The 27,001-nt window shown below is 49.5% G+C and overlaps 1 protein-coding gene and 1 long non-coding RNA gene across 3 annotated transcripts; one reads left to right on the top strand and one right to left on the bottom strand.

The window, feature by feature from the left end:
* Positions 1-401: 401 nt before the first annotated feature.
* On the bottom strand, positions 402-5,510 carry LOC111775672 (uncharacterized). Its single transcript, XR_002811534.2, has 3 exons — positions 5,374-5,510; positions 4,470-4,521; positions 402-534 (listed from the first exon to the last, which is right to left on the bottom strand). It is a non-coding gene; the product is annotated as an uncharacterized lncRNA (long non-coding RNA).
* On the top strand, positions 4,929-26,627 carry LOC100146440 (E3 ubiquitin/ISG15 ligase TRIM25). 2 transcript variants are annotated; one of them, XM_023652833.2, is made up of 8 exons: positions 4,929-5,995; positions 10,636-10,731; positions 13,746-13,979; positions 15,999-16,170; positions 20,241-20,267; positions 20,606-20,674; positions 20,754-20,852; positions 21,763-26,627. In XM_023652833.2, the coding sequence occupies exons 1-8, from the start codon at positions 5,357-5,359 to the stop codon at positions 22,284-22,286; spliced, it is 1,860 nt and encodes a 619-aa protein (XP_023508601.1). In that variant the 5' UTR covers positions 4,929-5,356; the 3' UTR covers positions 22,287-26,627. The 2 variants fall into 2 exon arrangements, with proteins under 2 accessions (XP_023508601.1, XP_014596807.2); XM_014741321.3 differs by lacking the exon at positions 20,241-20,267.
* Positions 26,628-27,001: the final 374 nt, after the last annotated feature.

Below are 27,001 nucleotides of genomic sequence, written 5' to 3'. Positions count from 1 at the left end.
TCAGTCTATAAGAGACTCATTTTAACGAGAAGTTGAAAGTAACAGGATAGTAATAGGATATGTAAATAGAAAGATAAGAAAGCTACTGTGCCTATATTGCTATCAGACAAAATAGATTTTAAGAAAAAAGATTATTATGAGAGATAAAGGGAGACTTTTCATAACTATAAAAAGGTTAAATAGCAAGAAATACATAAAATCCTTAATGTGTGTGTACTTGTATTAGTTTCCTAGGGTTGCCATAACAATGTGCCACAAATTAGGTGACATAAAAAAACATTTATTCTCTCACAGTTCTAGAGGCTAAAAGTCTGAAATAAGGTGTCAGAAGGGTCATGTTCCCTCTGGAACCTGTAGGAGGGACTTCGTTCTTGCGTCTTCCTGGATTATGATGCTTGGCCAGCAGTCTTTGGTGTTTCCTGGCTTGCAGGTACAGCACTTCAATCTCTGCCTCCATTGTCACATGGTGTTCTCTCCTGATGTGTGTTTGTCTTCACATGGCATTTTCTTAAGTCATATTCCATTAGAGTTCACCTTAATGACACCATCTTAATCAATTACATCTGCAAAGACTCTATTTCCAAATAAGGTCATATTCACAGATACCAGGTGTTAGCACGTCAACATATTTTTGGGGGGATACAATTAAACCCCTAATAGCACCTAATAACAAAGCTTCACAATACATGAAGAAAAAAGGGACAAATACAAAGTGAGAAATAGGCAAATTCATTATCACATTGAAGAAATTGACATGTCCTCTCAGAAATTGGTAGAACTACACAGAAAAGTTGAGAAGGATATAGAAGATCTGAACCTTGGTATAATCGAGATTTATACATTCAACAACTGCAAAACACATTTTTTTTTAAGGAAGATTGTCCCTGAGCTAGCATCTGTGCCCATCTTCCTCTATGTTATATGTTGGATGCCTGCCATAGCATGGCTTGATAAGCAGTGTGTGAATCTGCGCCTGGGATCTGAACTGGCGAAACGCGGGCTGCCAAAGTTGAGCACGTGAACCCAACTGGTATGCCACCAGGTCAGCCCCAACACATACGGTTTTTTTTAAGTGCATTAGCAATGTTCACTAAGATAGACCAAATGCTGAGCAATTAAATAAATCTCAACATATTTCAAAAGACAGACATCTTAGATAGTAGAGCTGACTAAAATGGAATTAAATTAGAAATCCATTACAATAAGATATCCAGGAAAGCTCCAGATTTTTGGAAACAAAGCTGTATCCTTCTAAGTAGCTAATGTATCAAAGAAAAGATTATACTCATGTGCTACATAATGACATTTCAGTCAATAATTGACACCATATATGATGGTGGTCCCATAAGATTAATACCGTATAGCCTAGGTGTATAGTAAATGTTACCATCTAGGTTTGTGTAAGTTCACATAATGACAAAATCATCTAACAATGCATTTCTCAGACTGTATCCCCATCATTAAGTGATTCATGACTATTCAATGGAAATTAGAAAATATTTTGAATGGAACGATAATGAAAACACTTGTGGAATATAATTAAAGCAGTGCTTAGAGAGAAGGTTATAGTTTTAAACACCTATATTAGAAAAGAAGAAAGTTTAACAATAATGATCTAATGTTGCAACTTAATAAACTTGGAAATAAGAACAAATTAAACCAAAAGTAAATAGAAGGAAATAATAGATAAGAGAAGCAATCAATGAAAAAAAGAGCAAATGACAGAGGAAATTAAAGCCAAAAGTTGGTTCTTTGAAAGAAGTAATAAAATTAATGATCTATTAGATGGATTAGTCAAGAAAAAAGAAAAGAAAACACAAATTCCTCATATCAAGAACGAAAGAGGAGTTATTACTGCAGATTCTACTGACATTAAAAGAATAATATGATGACATTAGCAGAAATGGTAGAAAAAGGACCTCTGAAAATTCTACCTCCATAAAACAAAAGTAACAAAAATTATCAGGATCAACTTTTTCAGAAATCTGGAAATTAGGAAAGAGCTTGCAACAATTCAGGGAACGCTTATTCAAGAAAAGTGGCCGAATCTTGGTAAGAACAGCAAGCCTTGTGGTGTTTTAACTTTCCCTATTCTCATTGCCCCCACCCCAAACTCCACGGTGTCTTGAAAACCAATAGTCTGCAAACAACTCCAAGCCCTTGGGAAACTTACTGGCTCTTGGCATTTAAGGAAATGTCTATCCAGTCATTAGCCGATCACCAAATTAACTGAGTTAGACTTTAGTAGCGACACATGACACAGAAGACAGAGTTTACAGAATTAATTCAGCAAAGTCACTAAGCAAGTAACAACAGCAACAAACAGCCACCACCACAAACCCTGGGGAGAGGGGAATCTGGTGTCCACAGTGCTAAACTGTATTGTCTTAAGTGTCCAGTTTTGAACAAAAATTTGTGACACATACAAAGAAACAAGAAAGAATGGCCCATAGAAGAAGAAAGCAATCAGTGGAAACTGCCCCTGAGGAAGTGCTGATGTTGGACTTACTAGACAAAAGCTTTAAATCAGCTGTTTTAAATGTGTTCAAAGAGCATTAGGAAACCATGTCTAAAGAAATAAAGGAAAGTATGAGAATGATGTCTCTCTAAATAGAGAATAACAGTAAGAAGATAGATTTTTTTTAGAAAAATGAACCAAATGTAAATGCTGGAGTTGATAAGTACAGTAACTGAAATGAAAAATTCACTAGAGGGGCTCCACAGCACATTTGAGCAGGCAGAAGAAGGAATTCATGAATCTGAATATGGATCAACTGAGGTAATCCAGTCTGTGAAATGGAAAGAAAAGGAATAAAGAAAACTGCACAGAGCCCCAGAGACCCGGGCACACCAACAATCCTACCAACATCCACATGATGGGAGCTCCTGAAGGAGAGGAGAGAGAGGGAGGGCACATAGAATGTTTGAAGAAATAACAAAGGAATGAAATAGTAGACTAGAAAAAACTTAATACAAAAGAAGGCAGTAACGAAGAAAGAGAAGGGCAAAATGATGTAAGACATAAAAATAAATAGCAAATGGCAGATATAAATCCTACCTTATCAATAATTCAGTGTAAACGGGTTAAATGCTCCAGTTAAAAGGCAGAGATTGGTAGGATGCATAAAAAACATGATCTGACCCTATGCTGTTGTTAAAACCAAAAGCAAATGGAGACCAGTCTTGAAGGGTCTCTGAGTTGACAAGTCAGTTTAGTCACTAATTTTCTTAATTACCAATTACTATGAAGACACTGCCTTCTCACTATACAAGCTGCTTTGTAACACTATACCTGTGGGCTTCATTCCATGTTTTGGTTTGAGTGCTGCCGGTTTGCAAACTATCTTTTTGTGGTGTGCACAATAAATTTTTACTAATTACTATTTCAGCGATTCCTTGGTTTTATTTTGGCTATTTCTGAACCTTTGACCTTGTCTATACGAGGCATAATTTAGATTCAAAGACACTAATAAGTTGAAAGTAAAAGGATGGAAAAAGACATACCACGCAAACAGTAACCGATAACAAGAGAGACCACATTTGGGTAATAAAACGAGTCTCCATAAATTTCAAGAGATTGACATAATACCAAGTGCATGCTTTATCCACAATGGAGTGAGTGTAGCATGACAGGTCTTAGTAAATATCTACTGCATGGAATTTGAAAACATAGTCTGTCCCTCCTAGTCATCCTCACTGTCTAACCAGCGCTTCTAAACTTCTCCGCCTGCAGAGGGACTTCGACAAACGTTCCGGCGCGCATCACCAGGCCACCTCACCCACAAAAGCTAGCTCACAGGGGACTTCATGGTCTTATTTCCTGGAAACTGCTCCATCCCTCCCCTTGGGAAGCAGCACTTTCTAGCAGGAAATGCTTGGCTTCTGGAAACAGATAGTCTGGATGCCAGTATTCATTATCGTCATAGTTATTTAGTTTCTCTAAGCCTCAGTTTTCTCATCTGTAAAACGAGATAATTACACCTACCTCAAAGGGAATTAAAGGAGATACTGTGCCTAAAGCCTAATTTCCTACTCTCCCCACCCCCACTCTCCTGTCTTCCTTCTCCCCATGCAAACACTACCACCACAATATGAGAGAACAGATGGGGTAAAGGGTCCTGGAGGAACAGAGGTAGGACAGCCAGGAGTTAGCATGCTGAGTAAAGCCATCCTGAGCTGGAATCCGGTCCTACTTTGTCTAAAATATGTGACACCCATCCCCCTCCGTAAAATGGATGTAATGACTTCTGTCTTGTAGCGCTTATAGAGATTCTGAGAGAGAATATGTGTGACTTGTCTAGCACACAGTAGGTGCCCCATAAGTGGTAGCTGTTACCTTTAGTGGTAGTCTAAGACATTTTTTCTCATTTTTTGCTGCCCACCCTGTCCCCACTGCCAACTCCAGCTAACTCCTCCCAAAACACTGTCTTTTTCTTTGTCCCCCATCCCCTCTCTTGAACACTTCTCACCTCCTGTACACCCACTTTTCCTGCATCCAGGCCAGAGGGGGAAAAACACAGCCTGAAAAATGAAAGAAAAAAATCTAAACATACAATTTTCAGAAAAATCTGTAATGCCAACATTATTTTTTGAGTGCATGTGTGTATAAATGCAAGTGTGTATGCTGAGAGAAAACCTTTGTTAAACCGGAATGTCTCCAAACCGCAGCGAAGTAGAAATGGAGAAAAAAAAAGCCTGTTACATGGGAGTATGGGAAGAAATCACCAAATTTAAGGATAAGTGTGTGATTATGGACTCCAGCCTATAGAGATCAGGGATCGTATGCCAATACGCCAGAGCCCAGGAGCAGGAAACAGGAAGGAAGGATTTAAAAAGTAAGAGAAAGTTCGTCGTTTAACTGTTGCTCCGGTTATTTGATAAGGCGGGTCCTGATATGACAGCCTGGCCCGCGGGGGCGGTGGGACGTCTCCGGTCTGGCTGAGTTCTCCGAAGGAAGGGACTTGCTGCAGGCGCCTTAGTGCAGAAGCCGGGCTGGATCCTGCCTCTGACCCCGGGATCCAGGGTTCTCCACCCGACGCGTCAGTTTCCTCATCCGCAGAGACACCCTAGGAAGCCTCCTGGGGGGTCGGAGGATCATCTGAAACCGCGCTCAGCGCCCCGTTAGTTCGACTCGGACCGCAGAACCTTGGCTCCCCGGGTACCCTGACAGGCCCGCCCCACCCCCTCGCCCATCCTTCCCCCGCCCCGGCCCGCCCTTTGCCCTCAGGTGACTTTCTGAAAGGTAGTGGGGACCTGCCCTCCGGTCGCTCAGTTTCGTTTCCTGGCGACCCGGGTAGACAGTGCAGCAGTCGCGGCCGTGGTTCCAGCGCGTCCCCTCGTTCGCCCCAGGAGAACCATGACGGAGCAGTTTACCCTGGCCGAGGAGCTGTCGTGCTCCATCTGCCTGGAGCCCTTCAAGGAGCCGGTCACCACCCCGTGCGGCCACAACTTCTGCGGGGCGTGCCTGGACGCGTCGTGGGCCTCCCGCGGCGCGCCGTACGGGTGCCCGCAGTGCCGCACCGTCTACCAGGCTCGGCCGCAGCTGCGCAAGAACACGGTGCTGTGCGCGGTGGTGGAGCAGTTCCTGCAGGCGAAGCTGACCCCGGAGGAGCTCCCCGATGGCTGTACACCGCCCGCCGGTGGCGCCGCCCACACCCGGGTCAAGGCCGGCGCCAAGACCCCCGCCAAGGTCTCTGACCCCGTCGCCCAGGTGATCTGCGACCACTGCCTGAAGGAGGCCGCTGTCAAGACGTGCCTCATGTGCATGGCCTCCTTCTGCCAGGAGCACCTGCAGCCGCACCTCGACAGCCCAGCCTTCCGGGACCACCCGCTGCAGCCGCCCATCGGAGACCTGATACGCCGCAAGTGCCCCCAGCACAACCGGCTGCGGGACTTCTTCTGCCCAGAGCACGGCGAGTGCATCTGCCACATCTGCCTGGTGGAGCACAAGAGCTGCTCGCCTGCGCCCCTGAGCCAGGCCAGCGCCGACCTGGAGGTAGGGGTGGTGGGTGAGGGCGCAGAGGGGCAGCCTGGGCCTGCTGGGCCTGCTGGGTTGTGCCACTCTGGCATGCCGGCATACCCTGGATCGCCTGGGTTCCTCGCTGGGCCAGGAACGTCCCCGATGTCACAGTAGAAAGGGGCTGGGAGAACATACAGCACTGCTCTCTGCCGCGTGGCCCATCCCCACCCTCTACTCCCCATTTTGCGCAGGGGACCAGCAAAGACACAGATGATGCTTGCCTTAAGCCTGGTACTTGTCTGATGGTGGTTGGTAGAGGGTTTTGAACGTCGACTATGAGCCCTGGAGGTTCATGCCTCTGTTCCCTCATTAAAACCTGGCAGCACATGAGGTGGGTATAATTAGTTCCATTTAGCAGTTGAAGAAATGGAGGTCCAGAGCTAAGCCAGTAAGAGGCCATGTGGGCACTGGGACCCCAGCTGGTTCCACTCCAGTTTGCGTTTCTCCCCATGGACCAGCCTGCTGTCCGAGTGTGCAGAGTCCAGAGCATGGGACATTCCTGGAGGTTTGAGGTCACGTGAGCAAAAGCCTGTGGTCAGCTGGAAGGTTGCAGTGACCAGAGAGGATGGTGAGGAGAGGGAGGGTCGGCAGAGTCCCCAGAATCCCTGGATGTGACCCCAGGTGGAGACGAACTCTTGCACCATAGAGGCCTCCTTCCTGGCAGTGCGACTTGAGCCCAGGATGTGGCCCCTGGGTCCGAGTGGTCATCAGCCAAGGAGGGAGGTGGGACCAGGAGGATTGCTAAGGGGCCTTCCGGGTCTGTGATGATCGGAGTGGTTTGGGGGATCGGAATTTCCCTGTGGGCCCAAGGCAGAGGCTGGAAAGGTGTAATCAGACTGCGTTTGCTCTGTCAGTCTAGGCTCCTAAGCGTGGCCTGATTTCCTTTCGTTCTTGCAGCAATGTCAGGGAGAACAAGGGCTGTCCTTGTGTTGTCAAAGGAGACGTGAGGCCTGCGGGAGGTTTGCGGTGGCGCCAGGACGAGGATGCAGGCCCTGCTCCCGTCTGGCCATAGCCCTTCCCCAGCCTGGTCTGCTTCTCCTGGTCTGAGCTGGGTTCCTCTAGACTTGTTCCCCGAGTCTCAGGAGCCAGACCTCCAGGTATGGCCTGAAAGGTCACCTCTGAGACACAACAGAGTTGACATCAGGTGCAGCCACCTGGGTCTCCCCCGTCACCGGGCAGAACCTGCCTGGCCTTTGGAGCCAGGAGCCCCGCTCTGCCTCACATCAGCCTGTGGTTTAGGGCAAGTGATGGCAGTTCTCTGAGCCTTGGCTTCCTCATCTGTGAAATGAGGTTAATGACGTGCCCTCCCTTCCTCCAAGGTGGTTGGGAGCCTCTGGAGGGACGAGCTGTGTGGTGAGTGTTCCGTGTCAGGCCCAGTGTGAGGCAGCGTGGCTGGTCGACCCGGGCTCCGAGCAGAGCTGGATGTTGAGGCCTGGGTTTGAATTCTGGCTCTGCTTCCTAGCTGGGACATCCTGAAAGCGGGTGACAGTAGTCCCTATCTCAGAAGGTATGGGCAGGATTAGATGAGGCATCTATAGACAGCGTAGGCAGCAAACACTCCATAAGAACCGCCACCGTCATTTCTGCTACTCAGGCCCAGGGGAGAGGACAGCTTTCTGGGCGGAGTAGGTCAGGCTGCCCAGGTCTTCTTTGCCTCAGCCCCTGAGGACCAGGGCAGCCTAGCTTCCGCCGAAAGGCCCTTCTAGGAGTTCTTATCCATGGAGACAGAAGGCAAGTGTGGGCAGGAGGGCCCTTCTCGGCCTGGCCCGGAGCCTCCACTCTTTCTCAGCCTCCAGGGCCGGGAGCCTGCAGTCGGTGCCCAGTTTATTTGTGTGCCCTATACACTTGGCTTTTTAATCCTCGTCTTCCCCTGCCATCTCCCGCCTTGCTGCTGCTCACTGCTGGTGGCAGAGCCAGGTCCAGCTGGGCAGAGCCCCAGCTGTGGGTGGCCGGCCTGTCTCAGCCCCTGGTGTGGGGTGGACTTAGGACTCTGGTGCCTCCCATGTGGAGGCCCCAAGCCCCCAGTCCATGAAGGATCCTCAGACTTTATAAAGTTCTCTACCATTGATTGAGAGATTGTCATGTCTGTCGAAGTCCTCGGGCCACTTTCCTTTTGCGTGGAGCTGTGAGGGCCCCTCCCTACCATCAGGGGGCTGTCCTGTGCATTTGATTAATTGTGGGTAAAATCTTTTGAAATAGTAAGGTTCAGGGGTGCATTGCTAACAGTGACTTTTGGAGGTGCAACAGTTCTCAGGCCCTGGGTGTTCTGGAGTCTCTTCCAGCTCTGAGACCTTCAAGGCTGGATCTGGCTGGGCCTAGCCTTCTGCCTTTGGCCCATAGTTTATCTTGGCCACTGTTAGAGGCCCGGTCAGAGGGCGTTGTCACAGAGGTTGAATCTGAAACATCCTGTGTGACTTGGGCCTTTGGGGTGGGGTTAGTGTGGCCTTAGTTTCTGTTTTTGGCCCTACAAGTGACTGTCACTGGGTTGTTCAAATCCAGAGTCAAGGTCAGGTTCAGCCCTGAATGCTCGAGTGGAGTGGGAGAGGCAGGAAAGTGGAGGGGAGGGCCACAGTATGTTGAGTCAGCTAGTTAGGGGAAGTTCAAGTTTTTTTTCTAGAAATTTCCAGCATTCTCAGTTGGGACCTGTGCCTGTAATTGTAAGGCCGGGCTCATATTTTCTTCTTCTTTTTTTTGTTTTATTGAGTTAATGATAGGTTACAATCTTGTGAAATTTCAGTTGTACATTATTGTTTGTCAGTTGTGTTGTAGGTGCACCACTTCACCCTTTGTGCCCACCCCCCACCCCACCTTTCCCCTGGTAGCCACTAATCTGTTCTCTTTGTCCACATTTTAAAATTCGTCATATGAGTGGAGTCATACAGAGATTATCCTTCTCTAACTGGCTTATTTCACTTAACATAATTCCCTCAAGGTCCATCCATGTTGTTGCAAATGGAATGACTTTGTTCTGTTTTACAGCTGAGTAGTATTCCCTTGTATATATGTACCACATCTTCTTTATCCATTCATCTGTTGATGGGCACTTAGCTTGCTTCCATGTCTTGGCTATTGTAAATAATGCTGCAACGAACATTGGGGTGCATAGGACTTTTGGAATTGCTGACTTCAAGCTCTTTGGATAGATACCCAGTAGTGGAATGGCTGGATCGTATGGTAGTTCTATTTTTAATTTTTTGAGGAATCTCCATAATGTTTTCCATAGTGGCTGCACCAGGTTGCATTCCCACCAGCAGTGTATGAGGGTTTCTTTTTCTCCACAACCTCTCCAGCATTTGTTCCTATTAGTTTTAGATATTTTCGTCATTCTAATGGGTGTAAGGTGATATCTTAGTGTAGGGTTGATTTGCATTTCCCTGATGATCAGCGATGATGAGCATCTTTTCATATGCCTATTGGGTAAGGCCAGGCTCCTGTAACACGAGTTAATAGTGATGTGACCCCAGGCAAGCCACCGAATTGCTCTGTACCTCAGTGTCCTCATCTGTAAGGGTGGGGGCCTCCTGCCTCCTGTGTTGTCCTCAGCCTTAAATAAGTTAATCCATGGAAAGCGTTAGAGCGATGGCTATAGTAAGTCCATGATAAACACTGGCTCTATTCTTATGGTGCTGGTGATTTTCCTTCCCTTTTCTAAGTGCCAGTATTCCGTGAGCGGGGGGTAGGACACTCAGCTGTTGATTATGAAAATGTATAGGAATTCTGTGAGGCCTCGGATGATATCCTCTTCCTTCCTGCATCATTTACCCTTGTTTCTGGAGGCGACTAGGGGCCTAGAGCTTCTGAATCACTTTGATTCAGTTTCAGGGATTGAGCTGACTGGGGGCTGTTCTACCGCTGGCTCTTCCTTGTCCGAGGGTGCAGCTCATGGAGGTACCCACCTGTGGGGCTTACCGAGTGAGCCGTGGACTCTGATTTTTTTCCCTCCGCTTCCTGGCTTCTGGAATCGGCAGATGGCCCTGGGAGAGCATCCCAGATGCTCGGCTTATCTCCCTGGGTTGGCTTCTCCCGGATCTTGGCTCTCATCTTCCCTGCTTCGTTTGCACTCCATTATATCTTAGCAGATGTCCCCTCCAGTATTTTGTTTGCTTTCTGGTTGTTTGCAGTGGGGGAGTTGGTTGGAATGACCTCATCTGTCATTACTGAAGCAGCTGTCCCAGCCTGTTCTGTCTCTGTGTGAGCTTGGCCACTTTGCTGTCCTCCTTTCCTCAGTTTCATCATCTGTAAAATGGGTCCTAGTGAAGAAGCTCATATTAGCAGCGAGCATTCAGTTTGTCCTTACCAAGATCCGGGCACTGGGCCGAGGACTTGCATTTTCAGTTCATCCTCCTGCTAGGCCTATGAGGTGTTTCTTGGCCAAAGGAACTGAGCTGAGAGATAGCTGCACAGCGAAAAATCAGAACTGGAACTCTGGTCTGTCCTGCTCCAAATCCTGTGACTTCTTTCCTGTCCCCCTGACAGGATGGAAGGAGGCAGTCAACACTTTCAAAAGCTCCAGGCAGGCGGTGGAAACACCTGTGGGATAGATTCAGGGGACGGTCCCTGGTGTTGGGTGGGGACTGGGCGAGGTGCTGTCTCATCCTAATTTGTTTGCTCCACAGAACAAGCTGAAGCATAAGTTGACTGTCATGTACGGTCAGATCAATGGTGCATCGAGAGCGCTGGAGGATGTGAGAGCCAGGCAGCAGGATGTGCGGGTGAGTGACAGGGCTCTACCGGCAGCCCGGCCTTGGAGGCCTCCAGGCAGGACAGTCTCAGCTTTGACCTCCACAAGGCTGTGTCAGGTCCGCTTGCAAGTGTCAGAATGAAACGTCAACCTTGCGAAACGTACAAAAAACTGTGTGCACAGGAGAGAGCCTTCACAGACCCAAACTGAAAACTGCAAGCAGGCCCAACTTTTAGGGGCGGGGGGGTCATTAAAAATTACAGTTAAAGTTAAAAAGTAGTAATATAAAAAGTGGTTAGGTTTAAGTGGGAGGAAAACGGGAAGCAGAAGTGTATGCTCACTAGAGTGCCTCTATTTCTAAAAAGGAAGTGTATTAGTTTTCTAGGGCTATCGTGACAATTCACCACAAAGTCGGTTTACAACAACAGAAATGTGTTCGCTCACCGTTCTGGAGGCCACCAGTCCAAAACCAGAGCGTTGAGGGGGCCATGCTCTCTCTGAAAGTTCTAGGGAAGAATCCTTGCTTGCCTCTTGCAGCTGGCAGTCCTTGGCTTGTGGCTGCATCACTCCGGTCTCTGCCTCCATCTTCACACGGCCTCCTCCTCCCTGTGTCGTCTCCCTTCTGTCTCTAAGAAGGACACTTGTCATTGGATTTAGGGTACCCAGGATGATCTCATCTCAAGGTTCCTGCCTTAGTTACATCTGTGAGGACTTTTGCTAGGTAAGGTCACATTCACAGGTTCTGGAATGTGGACTTATCCTTTTGGGCCACCATTCAATCCATTACAGGAAGTACAGGAAAAACGACTGGAAGCAAGTATAGTAAAAGGCTAGTAGTGCAAGTGTTGGAGAGGCAGGATTAGGCTGTTTTTTTCCCTCTAGTTTCACAGTTTTTAGAAGATTACGTTGCTTTTTTACGGAAAGAGGATTTGTGTTTTCATATTGTGTCCTGGAGCTGCAGTGTCCAGCTTTATGTGGCAGCCGTGGCCTCATTAGGTGAGATCTGGGTGAGGATGCCAGCTCTGTCACACCCTAGTCTGTAACACTTTGATCTGGTGCCGGGTATCTGAACCTTAGTTTTTCTTTTTGCACAACGGAATCACAACTACTTTCTGAAGGTGCCCTAGAGGCTAAATGAAAGGATGCACGTGAAAGTCCCTGTATGGTTGGGGGCAGGTAACAAAGATACCCCCGAAGGTCAGAGGCTAAAAGAAGATAGAAGTTTATTTTGCTCACTGTGATAGCTCAAGGCCAGACATGAGCACCCTGGACTGGTGGGCCGGCTCTGCTCCACGTGATCATTCAGGGATTCAGGGTCTTTCCTTCGTGTTGCCCCACTACTCCATAGAGGGTTTGCCTCATCTCTCTGGTTGAAGCTGGGTCACCATGACATCTTTGTTCCAGCCTGTGAGAAGGGGGACAGGGAAGAAGTGTGTTGCACATATCGCTTCTGCTCCCACTGCACTGGGGACAGCGTGCCACATGACCAAGCCTAGCTGCAGAGGATGCTGGGCAATGTAGTCTGTGGCTGGGCAGCCACCTGCCCGTCTAAACTCCAGGGGTGGTCTGTCACTGAAAGGAAGAAGAGGAGAACACTCAGGGACATTGGCTGTCCCACTGGACGTGGCAGAGCAAAAGTTGGGTAAAGAAATAATTGAACGCCATTCTCCTGCATACGGCCCCTCTCCTGTGTGTTTCTCTCTGTTGTATTTGGTTTTGAGCTATTGAGGTTACCCAACCTGTAAGGGGAGACTAACTCCTGGAGCAGTGCCGTCCTATAGCAAGATCATGTGAGACTCATGTGTAGCTCTAAGCACATTTGGTTCACACGTGTAATTAATTCTAATAATACATTTTAACTCAGTGTATCCAAAATGCTACCATTTCAACATATGACCAATAAAGGGGCACTAATGAGATATTTTATGTTCCTTTTTTTGTACTAAGTCTTTGAAAGCCAATGTGTATTTCACACTTAGAGCACATCTTACTTTGGACTAGCCATATTTCAGGTACTTTGTCGCCACGTGTAGCAGGTGGCTATGGTATTGGACAGGACGGTTTTAGAGGATGATATTTTCTAGAACAACTTTATACTCTTTCTTTAAAAAAATTACCAATTTACTGCTTCCCAGCTTAAGAAACCAAATATCACCAAGGCAGTTAAAGCCCCCACTTTGCTTCTCCCTTTTATATCCCCCTTCCTCTCTTCCAGAAGGGACCACTATCCTGAATTCATTTGCTCGTTCCCATGTGTTTCTTTATCCTTTTATTCTGTATGTATGCATTCCTTTAGTAATAAATACTGCTCTTCTGTTTCTTTCTAATCTTTATAAAAAGAGCATGACACTGTACGTCTTCTACAAGTTATTTGTCCCTCACGGGAATTTATCCCAGTTCATTAATTTTCATTTCTCTTTACTATCCTGTCCTCTGGATAACTTGCAGCCTATGTATCCAGGCTCCTATTGGTAGACATTCAAGTTGTTTGCAGGGTTTTGCTAATTCATACGATGCTGCCATGAGCATTCTTGTGTGTGTCTCTGGGGCAGGTGTCTGAGAATTTTTCTTTTCTTTTTTTTGAGGAAGATTAGCCCAGAGCTAATAGCCACCGCCAACCCTCCTCTTTTTTGCTGAGGAAGCTTGGCCCTGAGCTAAAATCCGTGCTCATCTTCCTCTACTTTATATGTGGGACGCCTGCCACAGCATGGCTTGATAAGCGGTCCTAGGTCTGTGCCGGGGATCCAAACTGGTGAACCCTGGGCCACCAAAGCAAAGTGCAGCAGCTTAACCACTACACCACCAGGCTGGCCTCATGAGAATTTTTCTAGAATATATTCCTTGGATCAAGACGTTGGGTCATAGGGAATGAGCACCTTCACATTCACCAGATATTGCCAACTTGCTCCCCAAAGTGGTTGTGCCCATTTGCACTCCCATGAAGTCCAGGAAAGAGCTCATGCTGCTCCACAGCTCGCCACCGTGGTCCTGCAGGCTTCGCTTCCTGCCAGTCTGATGGATGCCCTCTTGTTTTCGCCCTTTTAGGAGACTACACAGAGGAGGATGGAGCAGCTTAGGGAAGAATTCACGGAAATGAAAGCTCTCATCAGTGCCCTGGAGGCCAAGTCGATACAAAAGATAGAGGAAGAGGAGAAGAGGGTCAGCAGCAAGTTTGACCACAGCTACCAGGTCCTCCTCAAGAAGAAGAGTGAGATCCAGAATCTGAAGGAGGAGACTGAACTTGCCCTGAATAAGGGGGACGAGTTTGAGTTTCTGGAGGTGGGTCTTGATGAGGGCGTTGTTGAATGCTCTTTCTGCCTGGCATTCTGATGTTGAGTATAGGTGCAGTGGGGCTCTCCAGGAGTTGGGGCTGTAAGAGATCGTTGTAAGCATCCCTGAGACACACACTGTATTAGTTTTCTCTGCTGCTTGACAACTTACCACAAATGCAGTGGCTTAGAAGAACATCCACTTATGGTCTCATACTTTCTGTGGCTCAGGAGTCTTGTCTTCTTAGGGTCTAACAAGGCTGCAATCTGCATGTCGGCTGGGCTAGTGGGCTACGTTCCTTTTGGAACTGAGGGATGTCTTCCAAGCTCACATGATGTTGATAGAATTCAGTTCCTTGTGGTTGCAGGACTGAGGTCCCAGTGTTTTGCTGGCTGTTAGCTGGTGTCCACTCTCAGTTCCTGGGGGCTGCCACACTTCCTTGTCATGTGTCCCTCTCTCAACTTGGCAGCTCACTACTTCAAAGCCAGTGGAGACTTTCTACCTCCAGGAAGGCCCAGGCTGTCCTTTAAGGGGTTCTCCCTGACTAAGTCAGGCCCACTGGGATAATCACCTTTCTGGTTAACTCAAAACCACCAGGTTCAGGATCTTAATTACATCTGCAGCATTCCTTCAATTTTGCCACATAATCTAACCTAATCTAAGGAGTGAATCCTATCCTATTCACCATCCTGTCTATCTCCAAAGGGGGCGGATTATGTAGGCAGTGTACCCAGGCAGGGGGGCACCGTGGGAATATTGGGAGCCATCTTAGAATGTTGCCTACTACGTATGCCTCCACCCTCTTCTACCCATCGTCCTCCGCAAGGCCCCTGAAGTGTCTTTCTAGAGCACAGACCCCCTGCCCTTTGTGGCTTCATGTTCCTTAAGGTGGCCCACAAGGTCCTTGGTGACCAGGCCTTGCCTTTGCCAGCAGCCTCATCTCTTGCCACCCAGCCCCGGCCCGTGCTGTAATCACAGGCACTCACCATTCCTCAGACTCAACAGGCATTGCATGGGAATGCCACGGCCGACCTTCACTGCCTAGGGAATCCTGTCCTTTTTCTGGGGCAACTCCAGTTTCCCTGTCTTCCTTGGGTCCCATTGTTCTGCCATTACTGTGGTCCAGAGCATGTTACACTACAGCCTCTGCTATAGCACTAGACAACATCTCATCTTGCTTGATTTCTCATCCTTTCGGGCAGGGCCCATCCCTTCTTACCGCCCTTCTTCCCCCTGGCATGTCCAGCGTGAAGCAGAGTGCCTGGCATGCAGTGGGTGTTCCAGTGAGCCGATCAACTGGGTGACGTGTTGTGACACCTCCAAGGTCCGTAATCCTTGTTCAGGTCATGGGGAAGGTATAGGAGTGAGAAGGGAGCCTTCTCTTCTCCCTGCTCAGACTTCTATCCGTGACCGGGCTAGGTGGCATTCAGTTTCCTCTAAGGTGCTCATTCCTGTTTGTGCAGTGGCTGCACCAAGCTCTCTGAGAAGGATTCAGGCCCATGTGTGGGCCTCTTGATACTGTCTGACCTGATGTTGTCTCAAGGTTGGGGCTTTTAGTCAGACCATCCCTCTCCGTCAGATGTGCCCCAGCCGCATCCCTTGAGGCATCCCTGTCTGTTCAGAACGTGTGTTCAGAGCTGGTCCTCGAGGGATGGAGATGGTCCTGCATGCCCCAGACTTTTTCAGCCACAGCTGGAGGAGAGGAAAGAGCATTATCCATGGGGGTCCGGGGACTCGTCCCAACTTTGTCTGTGACACTAACTGGTAGCGTTCCTGGCAGGACACTTGTCATTTCTTGACTTCAGTTTCCCCGTCTGTCTGGTGAGTGACTTCCAGGGCCCTTCCCGCTCCAGATCACTGTGTCTAAAAGTGGCACTTTAACCCCGGGACCTCTGGTCTGTAATTTGAGAAGGCTGATTGGACTTAGCGCCCTTGGGCACAGGGAAGCTCCTCCCGCAGTTCATGAGACCTGAGCCCTGGCCCTGGCTTCACCAGAGTTCCCTGCCCTAACTCCCTGGATTGTTCCAGAAAGCGGCAAAACTGCAAGGAGTCTCAACGAAGCCAGTCTACGTCCCCAAGGTGGAGCTGAATCAGGAGCTGATCAAGGGCGTCTGCCAGGGCACCTTAGACCTCAAAAACGAGCTGAAGCGGTATATCCAACAGTCCCAGGACAAGAAGCCCCATGAGCCCCCTGTCTCAGGTAACCACTGGGCCCCCTGAGATGGGATGAGTCCTTTGGGGGTTCTGGGCTAGGGGGAGGGTCATGATCTGGAGCAGTGGGGCTTGAGTTCAAGGGTCCTGGGTCATCTGCCCTTCCTCTGGGGGGACGTGGGGAGTCTCTGCTTCATCCTGAGATTGTCGCGGTCCTTCCTAAATCATTTCTGGGGGCTGGATCTTATGCTGGGCCTTTCTGGATGGGCTTGTTTAGCTGTGATCTTGCGGCCGACTCAGATGGGTCTTGAATGGAAGCTGGATTGTCAGGGTATTTGGTGGGGGAGTAGCTAGTTTTGGCATCAGAGAAACCTAGAACTTCTCTTTCCATCTGTTTTCCTTCCCCTCCTATCCAATCCATCCCCCGATTTTGCGTCTTAAATATCTGCTGACCAGGTCCCTGGTCCTATATCAGCCAGCACCGGCCTGCTCTCCGTTGCCATCACCTGTGGCAGCTTCCTAAATAGTCCGTCTGCATCCGCTGCTGCAGCCCTAGAGAGCTTTTCAGGATACAAATCTGACCTCCTGGGACCTTGTCCCCCTCACCCCTTTCAGGGAATTTCCACTGTTCTTAGATTACAGACCAGACTCTTGACCTTGACCTACAAGTCCCTGCCTCAGGCCCTGTCTGTCTCTCCAGCCCTGAAGTGCCACCTCCTGCCATGCATCTCTCTGCATTCAGTTCCTCAGACATGCTAATCTTTCTGCCATGGGGCCTTTGTATGTGCCCTTCGTGCTGTCTGGAAAGCTCATACACCACCGTCTTCACAAGTTAACTCCTCTCATCCTTTGAAGATCTGTTAAAACATTACATTTCTCAGCCAACCTCCCCTGTCACCCTTCTCGTTCCCCTGACTAGGTCCCAGGATCTTCATCACCCCTTGGGCCCCTTTGTAAATCTGTCATTTTACTCTTCCTTGCTGATCCCATCTGTCTCGCATATCGGATTGTGATCTTTCTTGGGCAGGCGCTGGAGCAGTTTCCCGTTGAACACTCTCTCCACGGTGCCTAGCACCGAGCCTGGTTCGTAGTGAATCTTTGCTGTGGAGTCCAGGGGGTGCGCTTGAGTTTCAGCTCGGCAAGCCGAGTGTCCTTGCCAAAGGGCTTCTGAAACAGGTGTGCGTGGCTCTGCTGTGGAGGGTGAAGCTGTTGGTGGATTAGCCACACATACTTGTTTTCCTGTTGCACCAGCGATCCCTAGTCAAGGGGCAGGGGGAGAGAGAACACCAGAGGGAAGGGAACTAGCACTACACGCCAGGCGTCTGATCCCAGCTCCCTCGAGCGAGGGGAATCATCCCCACCATATGCTGGAAGAAACGGAAGCACAGCGAGCGTTCAGAGCTCCCGGAGCTGGGTGCTGGTGGAGACTCAGCCTTGGCTAGGTTTTAAGCCAGAGAGGAGAGGGAAAATCCCAAGCTGGTCCTTCTCTTTTCCTGTTTCTAGTTCTTGTAAATGAATGGATGGGGAAGGTCAGTGGAAATGAGTGTCTTTGCCAATCCTCTACCTGCCCGCCTGTGGCAAAGCTGGCTCTGATGGTTGCTTTGAAACAGCTGAATGAGTTGACCCCTTCTTTTTGGGACAAAGGACCATGGAGAGCATGGCGATTGCTCATACCCAAACCCTTTTGCCCTGTGAAAAATGTCCTGAGTAGGTAACACCACTGCTATCCCTGTGGCAACAGCATGGCTGTGAGTGGCTGGTCCTCTGGCTGACACAGGCGTCGCGTACCTCCAGAGGGGCACACCCATCCCAAGTCACCTTAGGTGCCCAGGTGCTTCTGGAGAGAAGTGTGGCTACAAGACCCCCTGAGGACAAGTTGGAGGGGCTGTTGCAGGAGCTCCCCTGGGGCCCTGAGGGGTCCGGCCCATCAGCATTAGATATGCAGGCTGTCTGGAGCAGCAAGATCACCCAAGCTGGTTGGCTTGAGAAATACTTAGGACACCCAAGTTCTAGCCCTGGGCAGAGCCTCCTGGAGGAGATGAACGGTGGTCCCGGAGCAGCGGAGGCTACACCGAGCTGGCAGCTCAGAGCTGCCCCGTCTTCAGCTGTAATGTGCTCTTGTTGTTAAGTGCTCCCCGACCTGCTTTTCACTATTGCCCTCTTGTCGCCTTACTCCCTGAGCCACGTTAGACTCTTTTTTTCTGATTGCCCCTGCCCATGAAATTTTAATGCCACACTTATGTGTATATCTGTTTGTGTACTGTGCTTTTATACATAAAAAGAGTAAGACTTCCCCCCTCCCCCCGAGAATCAATTCTTGTCCCCTGAGGGGCTGGGTCACCTTGTTGAGAAGGCACATGGTCCTCAGTTTCCTCATCTATCAAATTCGGACTTTGACGGTATCGACTTTGCGGGATGATTGTGAGTGACATTTACAACGGACACTGATTGTGACAGCTCTTTAAAGACCCTAACTGTGCCCCGGAACTCTTGGCTGTTGCTGCTTCCCTGAAAAGTCCGTGTGCACCGAAGAGTGATGCCCACAGCGCTGGGTGTTGGGGGGTGAGAGAACTCTGGGCTTGTTTGTGTGGTCGGTTGTGTCTGTGTTTGGGTTGTCTTTGGCAGACAGGTGTGTGGAGTCCATCCCTGGAGCAGAGTCAAGGGCTGGGATGCAGGTGGAGAGGGAACCCGTAGCTGAGCTGGAAAATGTAGAAAGGCACTTTGTAGGCAAAGGGAAGCGGAAGAGTAGGTGAAAAACACTGTAGGCCTGTATCCTTCTCAAGCCACACGCCCCCTGAGAGCTCCCTTGCTGCTGCCCCAGATCACAGGCCCCAGCCTTAGCCCGCGGGAGCTGTGGATGCTGCCACCAGGCGGAGATGGGGAAATAGGCAAGGAGTGGTGGACTAGTCACAGTGTAGATGAGACTCCTAAGGCTTGTGATGACCCGGGCGGGGGCTCTGTGCCCTAGGCCGGCCTTGCAGCCTGGGGACCTCCCAAGATGCTGGTCCAATGAGGGTGGGCAGGAGAGGAGTGGAGGGTGAGGAATTGAGGGAAGAGTGAAGACAAATGGGCCAGGTGGGACGGAGGGAGGGTCTGTTGGGGACAAGAGGAGAGAGCAAGGCTAGTCTGTAACATAAAGTCTCCTGTAGGCGGGCAGGGGTAAGATCTCAAACCCCCTTTTGATGCCAGTGGCGGGGAAGGTGGCCGAGTGAACCCGAAATGTAGCCCACTTCAACTTGAGTCTGCATCAGAGTCGCCTGGGGAGCTCGTAACACAGATTGCTGGGCCCACCCCAAATGTTCAGATTCAGCTGGTCTGGGGTGGGGCCTGAGAATTTGCATTTCCTACAGGTTCCCAGGTGATGGAGATGCTGCTGGTTTGGGGACCACACTTTGAGAACCACTGTTTTAGCTAAACTCAGTTCCCATCAGTGCACACTCTAGAGAGTTTGTAAAGACCATTGTGATACTTGGCCAGCATGTTTTTTTGCTGACTTTCTATTTGTCTTTTTTGCATTTTTTTCTTTTGTGAAGATATAATTCACTTACAGTAAAATGCACAAATTGTAAATGTACAGTTAGATAAATTTTGACAAATACCTATGTGTGTGTTACCATTACCCAAATCAAGATAAAGAATTTCCATTGGGACCGGTCCCATGGCCGAGTGGTTAAGTTCGTGCCTCCGCTTCGGTGGCCCAGGGTTTCACTGGATTGGATCCTGGGTGCGGACCTTGCACTGCTCATCAGGCCATGTTGAGGTGGCATCCCACATGCCCCAACTAGAAAGACCCACAGCTAAAATATACAACTATGTACTGGGGGGCTTTCAGGAGAAGAAGGAAAAATAAAAAATAAAATCTTAAAAAGAGGTATTTCCATTACCCCAGAAAATTTCTTCATGCTCCTTATTGGTCAGTCCCTGCCCCCTCAACCACTGATGTGGGTTTCTGTCACCACAGAATCATTCGCCTGCTGACCTCTTATATTTTTCAAGGCAAAACATACCAGCTTTATTTTTATGGGTAGAATTCATGCAAATGATTGTTATTACAGTGTTTTGAAAGTTCCATTGCATTGTGCTTTAAAATATCTGAATTCTGAAAATTTTCTTCTTCAGAAGGCAAAAAGAATACCAAGAAACCTGGTAAGTTGTGCGTTTCTGCATCTGTTGTTTCTTGAGACTGCCTGAGCACAGAACTCAGTGCCGGCAGGGACAGCTGACCTGTCTTGTCAAGGGTCTGTGACGGGGCCTGCGTTCTATGAGTGTGTTCTGGAAGAGCGGACAGGCCTGAGGTTGGAGGAGAGGACAAGTATGAGGCAATCAGATGACTGTGGCCCTGTCTGGATGCACATGTGTTGTCCCAGTTGTCTGAGTGTGTTTTGTGGAAGTGGTTCTTGAAAATCAGCTTGGAAGGGAGCAGAGGCCATCAGGTCCATTTTGTGTCATGTCCCCAATTCATGTTTCTCCTCCCTCATTTCCAGCCCCACCCAGAACATTTCCCTTTGAAGCCCTGGAACTGATAGTGGATTCAAAAGAAGTTGGCCTGGAGGGTGAGTTATTGTGAGCAAGGGGAAGTAGGGTGTCCACTCTGAGTTTGTTCTGGAAGCCACTCTCTGTTTTCTTACTCAGCTGGAGCCAAAACCACCACCCCACAGGCGAACTCGATGTCTCTCAGGGACAAGGTGCTGGAGGCCTTTCTAGCCAAGTCCAGACCTGAGCTCCTGAAGTGTGAGTACTTCGGCTCTGGTGAGCGGTCCTGCTGGCTCTCGGTCTCTCCTGCGTGGCTCTGCCCAGTTTCTCGCCTCGCCTCTGTCCAGCGTGGTCAGCCTCTCCCTTGTCAGCTACCCACCTGTCCTCTGCTTTGTTGCACCCTTGCTTTCTCCCTTCTGTCAGCACCTGCCTTCCTTCACCTCCCGTCGTAGGCAGCCTAGATTCCATAATCAGTTCTTTAAATCCTCGTCTGGCTGTCCATTCTGGCTCAACCCCAGCTGTGCTTGAACCCAGTTCATCCTTTTCTCTGGGCCCGCACCTGGAGCCAGCAGCTGTGCCCCAGATATCACTGGGCATCCCACTGCCGGCCCTCCTGCTCTGGTTTTCCTGCCGACCCCCCTGCCATTCCAAAACCTTCCCAGTTGCTGAAACCTCAGCCTTCTTCCGGTGCTCCCCAGCATCCTCTGCTTCACAGAGAAGAGAGGCGCTCTGGGAGGGGACTCCCTCATCCTCTTAGTTATTGTCATCTCATTTGATTCTATACCCTCTTCCTCCTGCACTCCCTGTCCCTTCCCAAGGCCAGTCCCTCGTCTGGGACTCTGGATCCCATTCCTCCTGCTGTCTCTGGAATTTTACACTCTTAGTTAGGCCTCAGTTATGGATGTATGGATAGATGGATTGAGCTATGGGTGGATTTGTGGATGGATGCACAGATGGATGGATAGATAGATGGATAGTTGGGCGGATAGATGGATAGCCGGGTGGATGGATGGAGGGAGGGATGGCTGGATGGATGGATGGAGGGATGGACACATGGATGGATGGATAGATAAAAGAAATGAAACTATACTACCTGTTGGGGAAAAGTTTAAAAGTGAGAGTGCTTTGAGCCCCTACTAATTGATTCCTTGGGGTAATGCTTTCTTAGATGCTGGTAGAGTCATCCTGGACTGCAACACCGCCCACAGCAATGTGGCTCTGTCAAAGAACTACACCGTAGCTTCTGTGGCTGACGTACCCCAGAGCTACCGGCCCCATCCTCAGAGGTTCACATACTGCTCTCAGGTGCTGGGCCTGCACTGCTACAAGGAAGGGATCCACTACTGGGAGGTTGAGCTGCGGAAGAACAACTGTGGGGTGGGCATCTGCTATGGCAGCATGCAACGGCAGGGCCCTGAGAGCCGGCTCGGCCGCAACAGCTCCTCCTGGTGCGTGGAGCAGTTCAACACCAAGATCTCTGCCTGGCACAAGAGAGTGGAGAAAACTCTGCCCTTCAAGGCCACGCGGGTTGGTGTGCTTCTCAACTGCGACTACGGCTTCGTCATTTTCTTCGCTGTCACTGACAAGGTCCACCTGATGTATGCGTTCAAGGTGGACTTTACTGAAGCTCTGTACCCGGCTTTCTGGGTGTTCTCTGCAGGTGCCACGCTGTCCATCTGCTCCTCCAAGTAGGCGGGCCATGGACAATGTCTCTGGCTGACTACCAGTGGAGTGCCCAAGACTCTAGTGAAAATGCTGCAGGTGGAGCTCTCTCGGAGGACTTCCCTGAGAGTCCCTAAGTTGAAAGGATGGGAGGGGAGTGGGTGGCAGGTGGGAGGGTGGGGAGATGGGATAGAGGAGGGATTTGGCCAAGGCAAGGGGTGGGGTGGCAGTGATTGTGTTGTGGGTGAGGAAGCATTTCTACCTCCCGGCGCCCATCAGGGCAGGGGGACCTCCTCCCTCTTGTTTTGGTAGCTCTCCAGGCTGCTGGGCAGCTGGATGGGGCTTTTGGGGACAAGTCCTTACTGCCCCTTTCCTCCTGGAGAAATCTGTAGCCACTGCAGGATCTTTCTTGCGTCCCTTGGTGTATGTCCGGTTGCTCTCCAGAGTGGCCTTCAGATTTTCGTGTTTTGATTACTCTCTATAGGGCTATTGTACTCTATAGATTTTTTAAAATTCCACAGTCATGGGATTTCAATGTTAGTCAGCCCCCACTACCCACGTGTCGGGCGTGGGGTGAGCGCTCAGACTCCTGGTTATTTTCGGTGCTTGAGGGAAACCACGACAGCAGACCTCCTCCCAGACCAGACTCTCCCCCAGAAGCGTGTCCTCCTCCACTGGAAGGCAGGCCTGCTTCCCTGGTCTCCTGCACCCCTCATCACCCCAGTCGATGGTTTTGAAAGGTTTAATCAAACAGGAACCTTTTCAGCCTAAGGCTTCAAAGCATGATCTGAATCAGCCAATGCTGAATTTGCGATTCGAGGTCAAGGTGACCCAGGTCCCGTGTGGACGGAAACCCTTCCCACTCCCCAGTGTTGTGAAAGGCATCTCCGTAGCCACCCTCTGGCTGCAGCTGTGGAGCCTGGCGGGAGGCCTTCTTCCCATAGCCTAGGCTTTGGGGCAAGGAAGTCCTCAGGGCAAGAGGGACACTGACCTGGGTTGATGGAAGTGTGATGATTTTGCTCTTAGTGTCTTGCCTTCTTTCTTAAAGATTGGCATCTGGGCTAACAACTGTTGCCAACCTTTTTTTTTTTCCCCAAAGATTGGCACCTGGGCTAATAACTGTTGCCAATCTTTTTTTTTTTTTTCTGCTTTATCTCCCCAACCCCACCCTGTACACAGTTGTATATCTTAGTTGCAGGTCCTTCTAGTTGTGAGATGAGGGATGCCACCTCAACGTGGCCTGATGAGCGGTGCCATGTCCGCACCCAGGATCCGAACCCTGGGCCGCCACAGTGGAGCACGCGAACTTAACCACTCGGCCCCAGAGCCGGCCCCTAGAGTGCCTTGCCTTCTTAATGATAACTCTTCTCAGTGACAGCCTCCCCTCCCCAGGATTGTGAGATGCTGGACTGGCTGGTTAGATACCACTGTGGCCAACACAGTGGAGTGACAGCTAAGCCCAACATCTGAAGCCTGTGTCATGCAGAGAGACCATGTGTAGTTGCCTCAGGGACCATCCTAGGTCACCTGCTGGGATGACAACCTATGACCAAAAGGGCCTTCTGGCAGATCTCCTGGGAAACAGCAGCATTCCTGTTCATCCTTGGCCATGCACTGCAGACCCAGCGCTGGCCCTTGCATGGCCCTGTCACCGGCTCCAGCCCCTTCTGCTCTCTTCCTTGTCTGAGGCAGTTCCAGATGGGGGATTGACCAGGCTAGGGTTCAGGAAGACTTTAAGGACCAGGGAGGGAACAAGTTACAGTGCTCAAGCACAAGGGGCTATTTTACCTGCAGTGTTTCTGTGCAGTGAAAATAACCCCAGTCCACTAAGGGCAGGAGTGAATGGACTGCTGGAATTTCCCAAGCTCCTCATATCCTGATGTTGTCATCCCCAAAGTGGTAGAAATTTTACCTCTTATGGTGAAATGAGTCCAGCTCTGGGCTTTCCAAGAGGAGAGCTCAGGTCAGGCTCCTTGTGATATGCAAAAGAGGTCATCACTGGGGAAGGATGGGGGACCCCAGACCTTCTCACATGGAAATTTGAGAACATAACGCATCTCTGGCCTTGTGCTGGAATTCCAGGGCACGCCAGTCAGTCCAGGAGCACGTGGCCCTCCCGGCAGATGTGTTGATCTGTGTCCTCTCCCAAGGACTTTCACTTCCTTGGGAGAGAGATCATCTCTGTAGGGAAGACATCCCTGCAAGAGCCGAAATGTGGTTCTTTAAAGTTTTCTTCCTTTGTTACTGGGAAGAGGAGTTCCTTGGGGATTTTCTCTGCTTTTGGAGATGATGAAAAGCAACTTCATTGATCTTCTGAAAGAAAAAGCTGTCTGAAGCCAGTTCATACTTGGGAAACAGCCGGGCTTAGGGGAGGAGAGTGCCAATGACTTATCCTCGGGTCGTGCCGCGGCTCTCTTCTGCACAAGTAGGGGCCACAGAGAGGCCTCTTCTCTGGTGAACACACAGCTCAGGATGGGGAAGACTCCTCCTTCTGTTTATGAGAGCAGGTAGGTGACCCAAGCCGAGCTCTGTGACAGGCGCTTTGGAGATGTCAATCGAGGAGCGCACCTCGCGGTCTCCAGCCTCACATTCCCTGGCCTTGCAGGGCCGCTGAGTCCTAGAGTGGGAGGAAACTTTATATCCCTCTGATTTTTCATTTTGCAGAATATGTCTGATGGGGAGGTATTGGATGACTCTGCTCACTGCTCTCCCCATCCCATCGTGGAGGAGATTCCTCCTGGAGTGTGTGAGGGATCAACCCTGAACCCTGGGGACGTGTTAGAAATTCCCAGAAACACAAACATAAAAATACTCTTCAGGTATTAGGGACTGTCCCAGTCACTCTGACATGACAAACCCAAGGTCAGGGTCAAATCTGTATTATTTAAGATTTCTTGGTTGATTCCCCAGCTTTTTTCTTTTTGAGGAAGATTAGCCCTGAGCTAACATCTATGCCCATCTTTCCCAGTTTATATGTGAGATGCCTGCAACAGCATGACTTGATAAGCGGTGTATGAGTCTGTGCCTGGGATCCAAACTGGTGAACCTAAGGTTGCTGACTTGGAGTGTGTGAACTTAACCACTGCACCACCGGGCCAGCCCCTTGGTTGCCCTGTTTTAATTACTCTGAAATGGATCTGTAATCTATAACTAATACTGACATTGTATCTCTTACCTATTCAGCACCCCCCCCCGAATTGATTTTAATTAATTAGGAGTATTTGAGCTGTTATTCCTTCCGCTTATTTTGTTAGATTTGGTTCTTTAGGAGATAATCAGGGCTGTGGACACGAACCTTTGGAATCCCACGAGAAATACCAGGGCGAGGCTGATGACATGCCTTAGAAGCCTTGAATGTAATCCAGTGGTGCTTGGTGTTCTCTCTGGCATCGCAGTGTGTGTAGAAAATGGTACTGATCTGTATGCTGGAGTCAGCCAGTGAGGTGCCCACCGTGGGAGGCTGCTGCCCAGGGCCTCTGGAAGCTCACCCCCAGGGAGTTGAGATTTCAGCGTGCCTATAGCCCATGTGAAGACTGCTGTGGGTGCAGCACCCCCTGGGAAGCTTTTGATAAAGAATTCTCAGAACGATAGGATGTCCTTCTGGGCTTTGCTTCAGGATAATCTGAGGATGAGCGGTATGGAGAAGGGCAGGGGGGTGTGCATGAAAGGGTAAGCCACATGCAGATAATCAGCGAGATGCTGATGGGAATGTGCGGGTTCGTTATATTCTTTCTATCGCTGATTATGCTTGAGCGTTTCTATAATAAAGATTTTTAAGAATGACATAAAAAACAGCTGAGGCCAGCAATGGGCCCTGTCCAGTGGATTTTATTGCTGTTGAATAGGGGTAGGAGTTACAGGAGGTGTGGACTTGAGGTTGTTGTAGAATAAAGACTTCGCCCGGCCTTTGTCCTGGTTCCTGGGGGGAGATGTTAAATTCTTGGAATTTCCCAAGTAATAGGGCTGTCTGTTATTCATGAGCCCCTGGATCACACTTGAGTTTAGGCCAAGAGGTGAGATGACTCAGGATTGGGCCTGGTCACAGAAAGATCAGCCTTGGAGGGTTGGGACTCTGAGCCAGCCTGACCACCAGGAAGGAGAGAGGGACTAGAAATTGAATCGAATCCTGTGGCCAGAGAGTCAGTCAGTTATGCCTACGTAACGAAACCCCGACTAAAAACTCTGGATCTTGAGGCTCCACTGAACGCACTGAGGAGCCAGGAAGGTGATGCACCCTGGTTCCGCAGGGAGAGAGTGTGGAAGCTCTGCATTTCGCTCCCTCCTAGACCTCACTCTATGTCTGTCCGTTTGGCTGGTCTGATTTGTATCCTTTACAATAAAACTGTAATCATAAATATAGTGCTTTTCTGAGCTCTGTGATTCTAGTGAATTACTGAACCTAAGGAAGGTCATGTGCTATAGACTGAATGTCTGTGTTGCCTGGAGATTCAAATGTTGAAACCTAACCCTGAATGTGAGGGTGTTCAAGGTGATCAGGAAGGTGATAAGTTCCTGAAGTTGGAGCCTCGTGAATGAGATTAGTGCCCTTATGAAAGAGACACCACAGAGCTCCCTCACTCTTTCTGCCGTGTGAGGACAGAGCAAGAAGTCAACTGCCTATGAACCAGGAAGCAGGTCCTCACCAGATACCGAATCTGCCAACACCTGGATCTTGGACTTCCAGCTTCCAGAACTGTGAGAAATAAATGTGTGTTGCCTAAGCCACCCAGTTTATGGCATTTTTG

This window comes from Equus caballus, chromosome 11 (genome assembly GCF_041296265.1).
Source record: "Equus caballus isolate H_3958 breed thoroughbred chromosome 11, TB-T2T, whole genome shotgun sequence".
Taxonomy (NCBI): domain Eukaryota; kingdom Metazoa; phylum Chordata; class Mammalia; order Perissodactyla; family Equidae; genus Equus; species Equus caballus.
The sequence above is the reverse complement of the archived record's forward strand: the minus strand, read 5'-3'. Positions and strand labels throughout refer to the sequence as shown.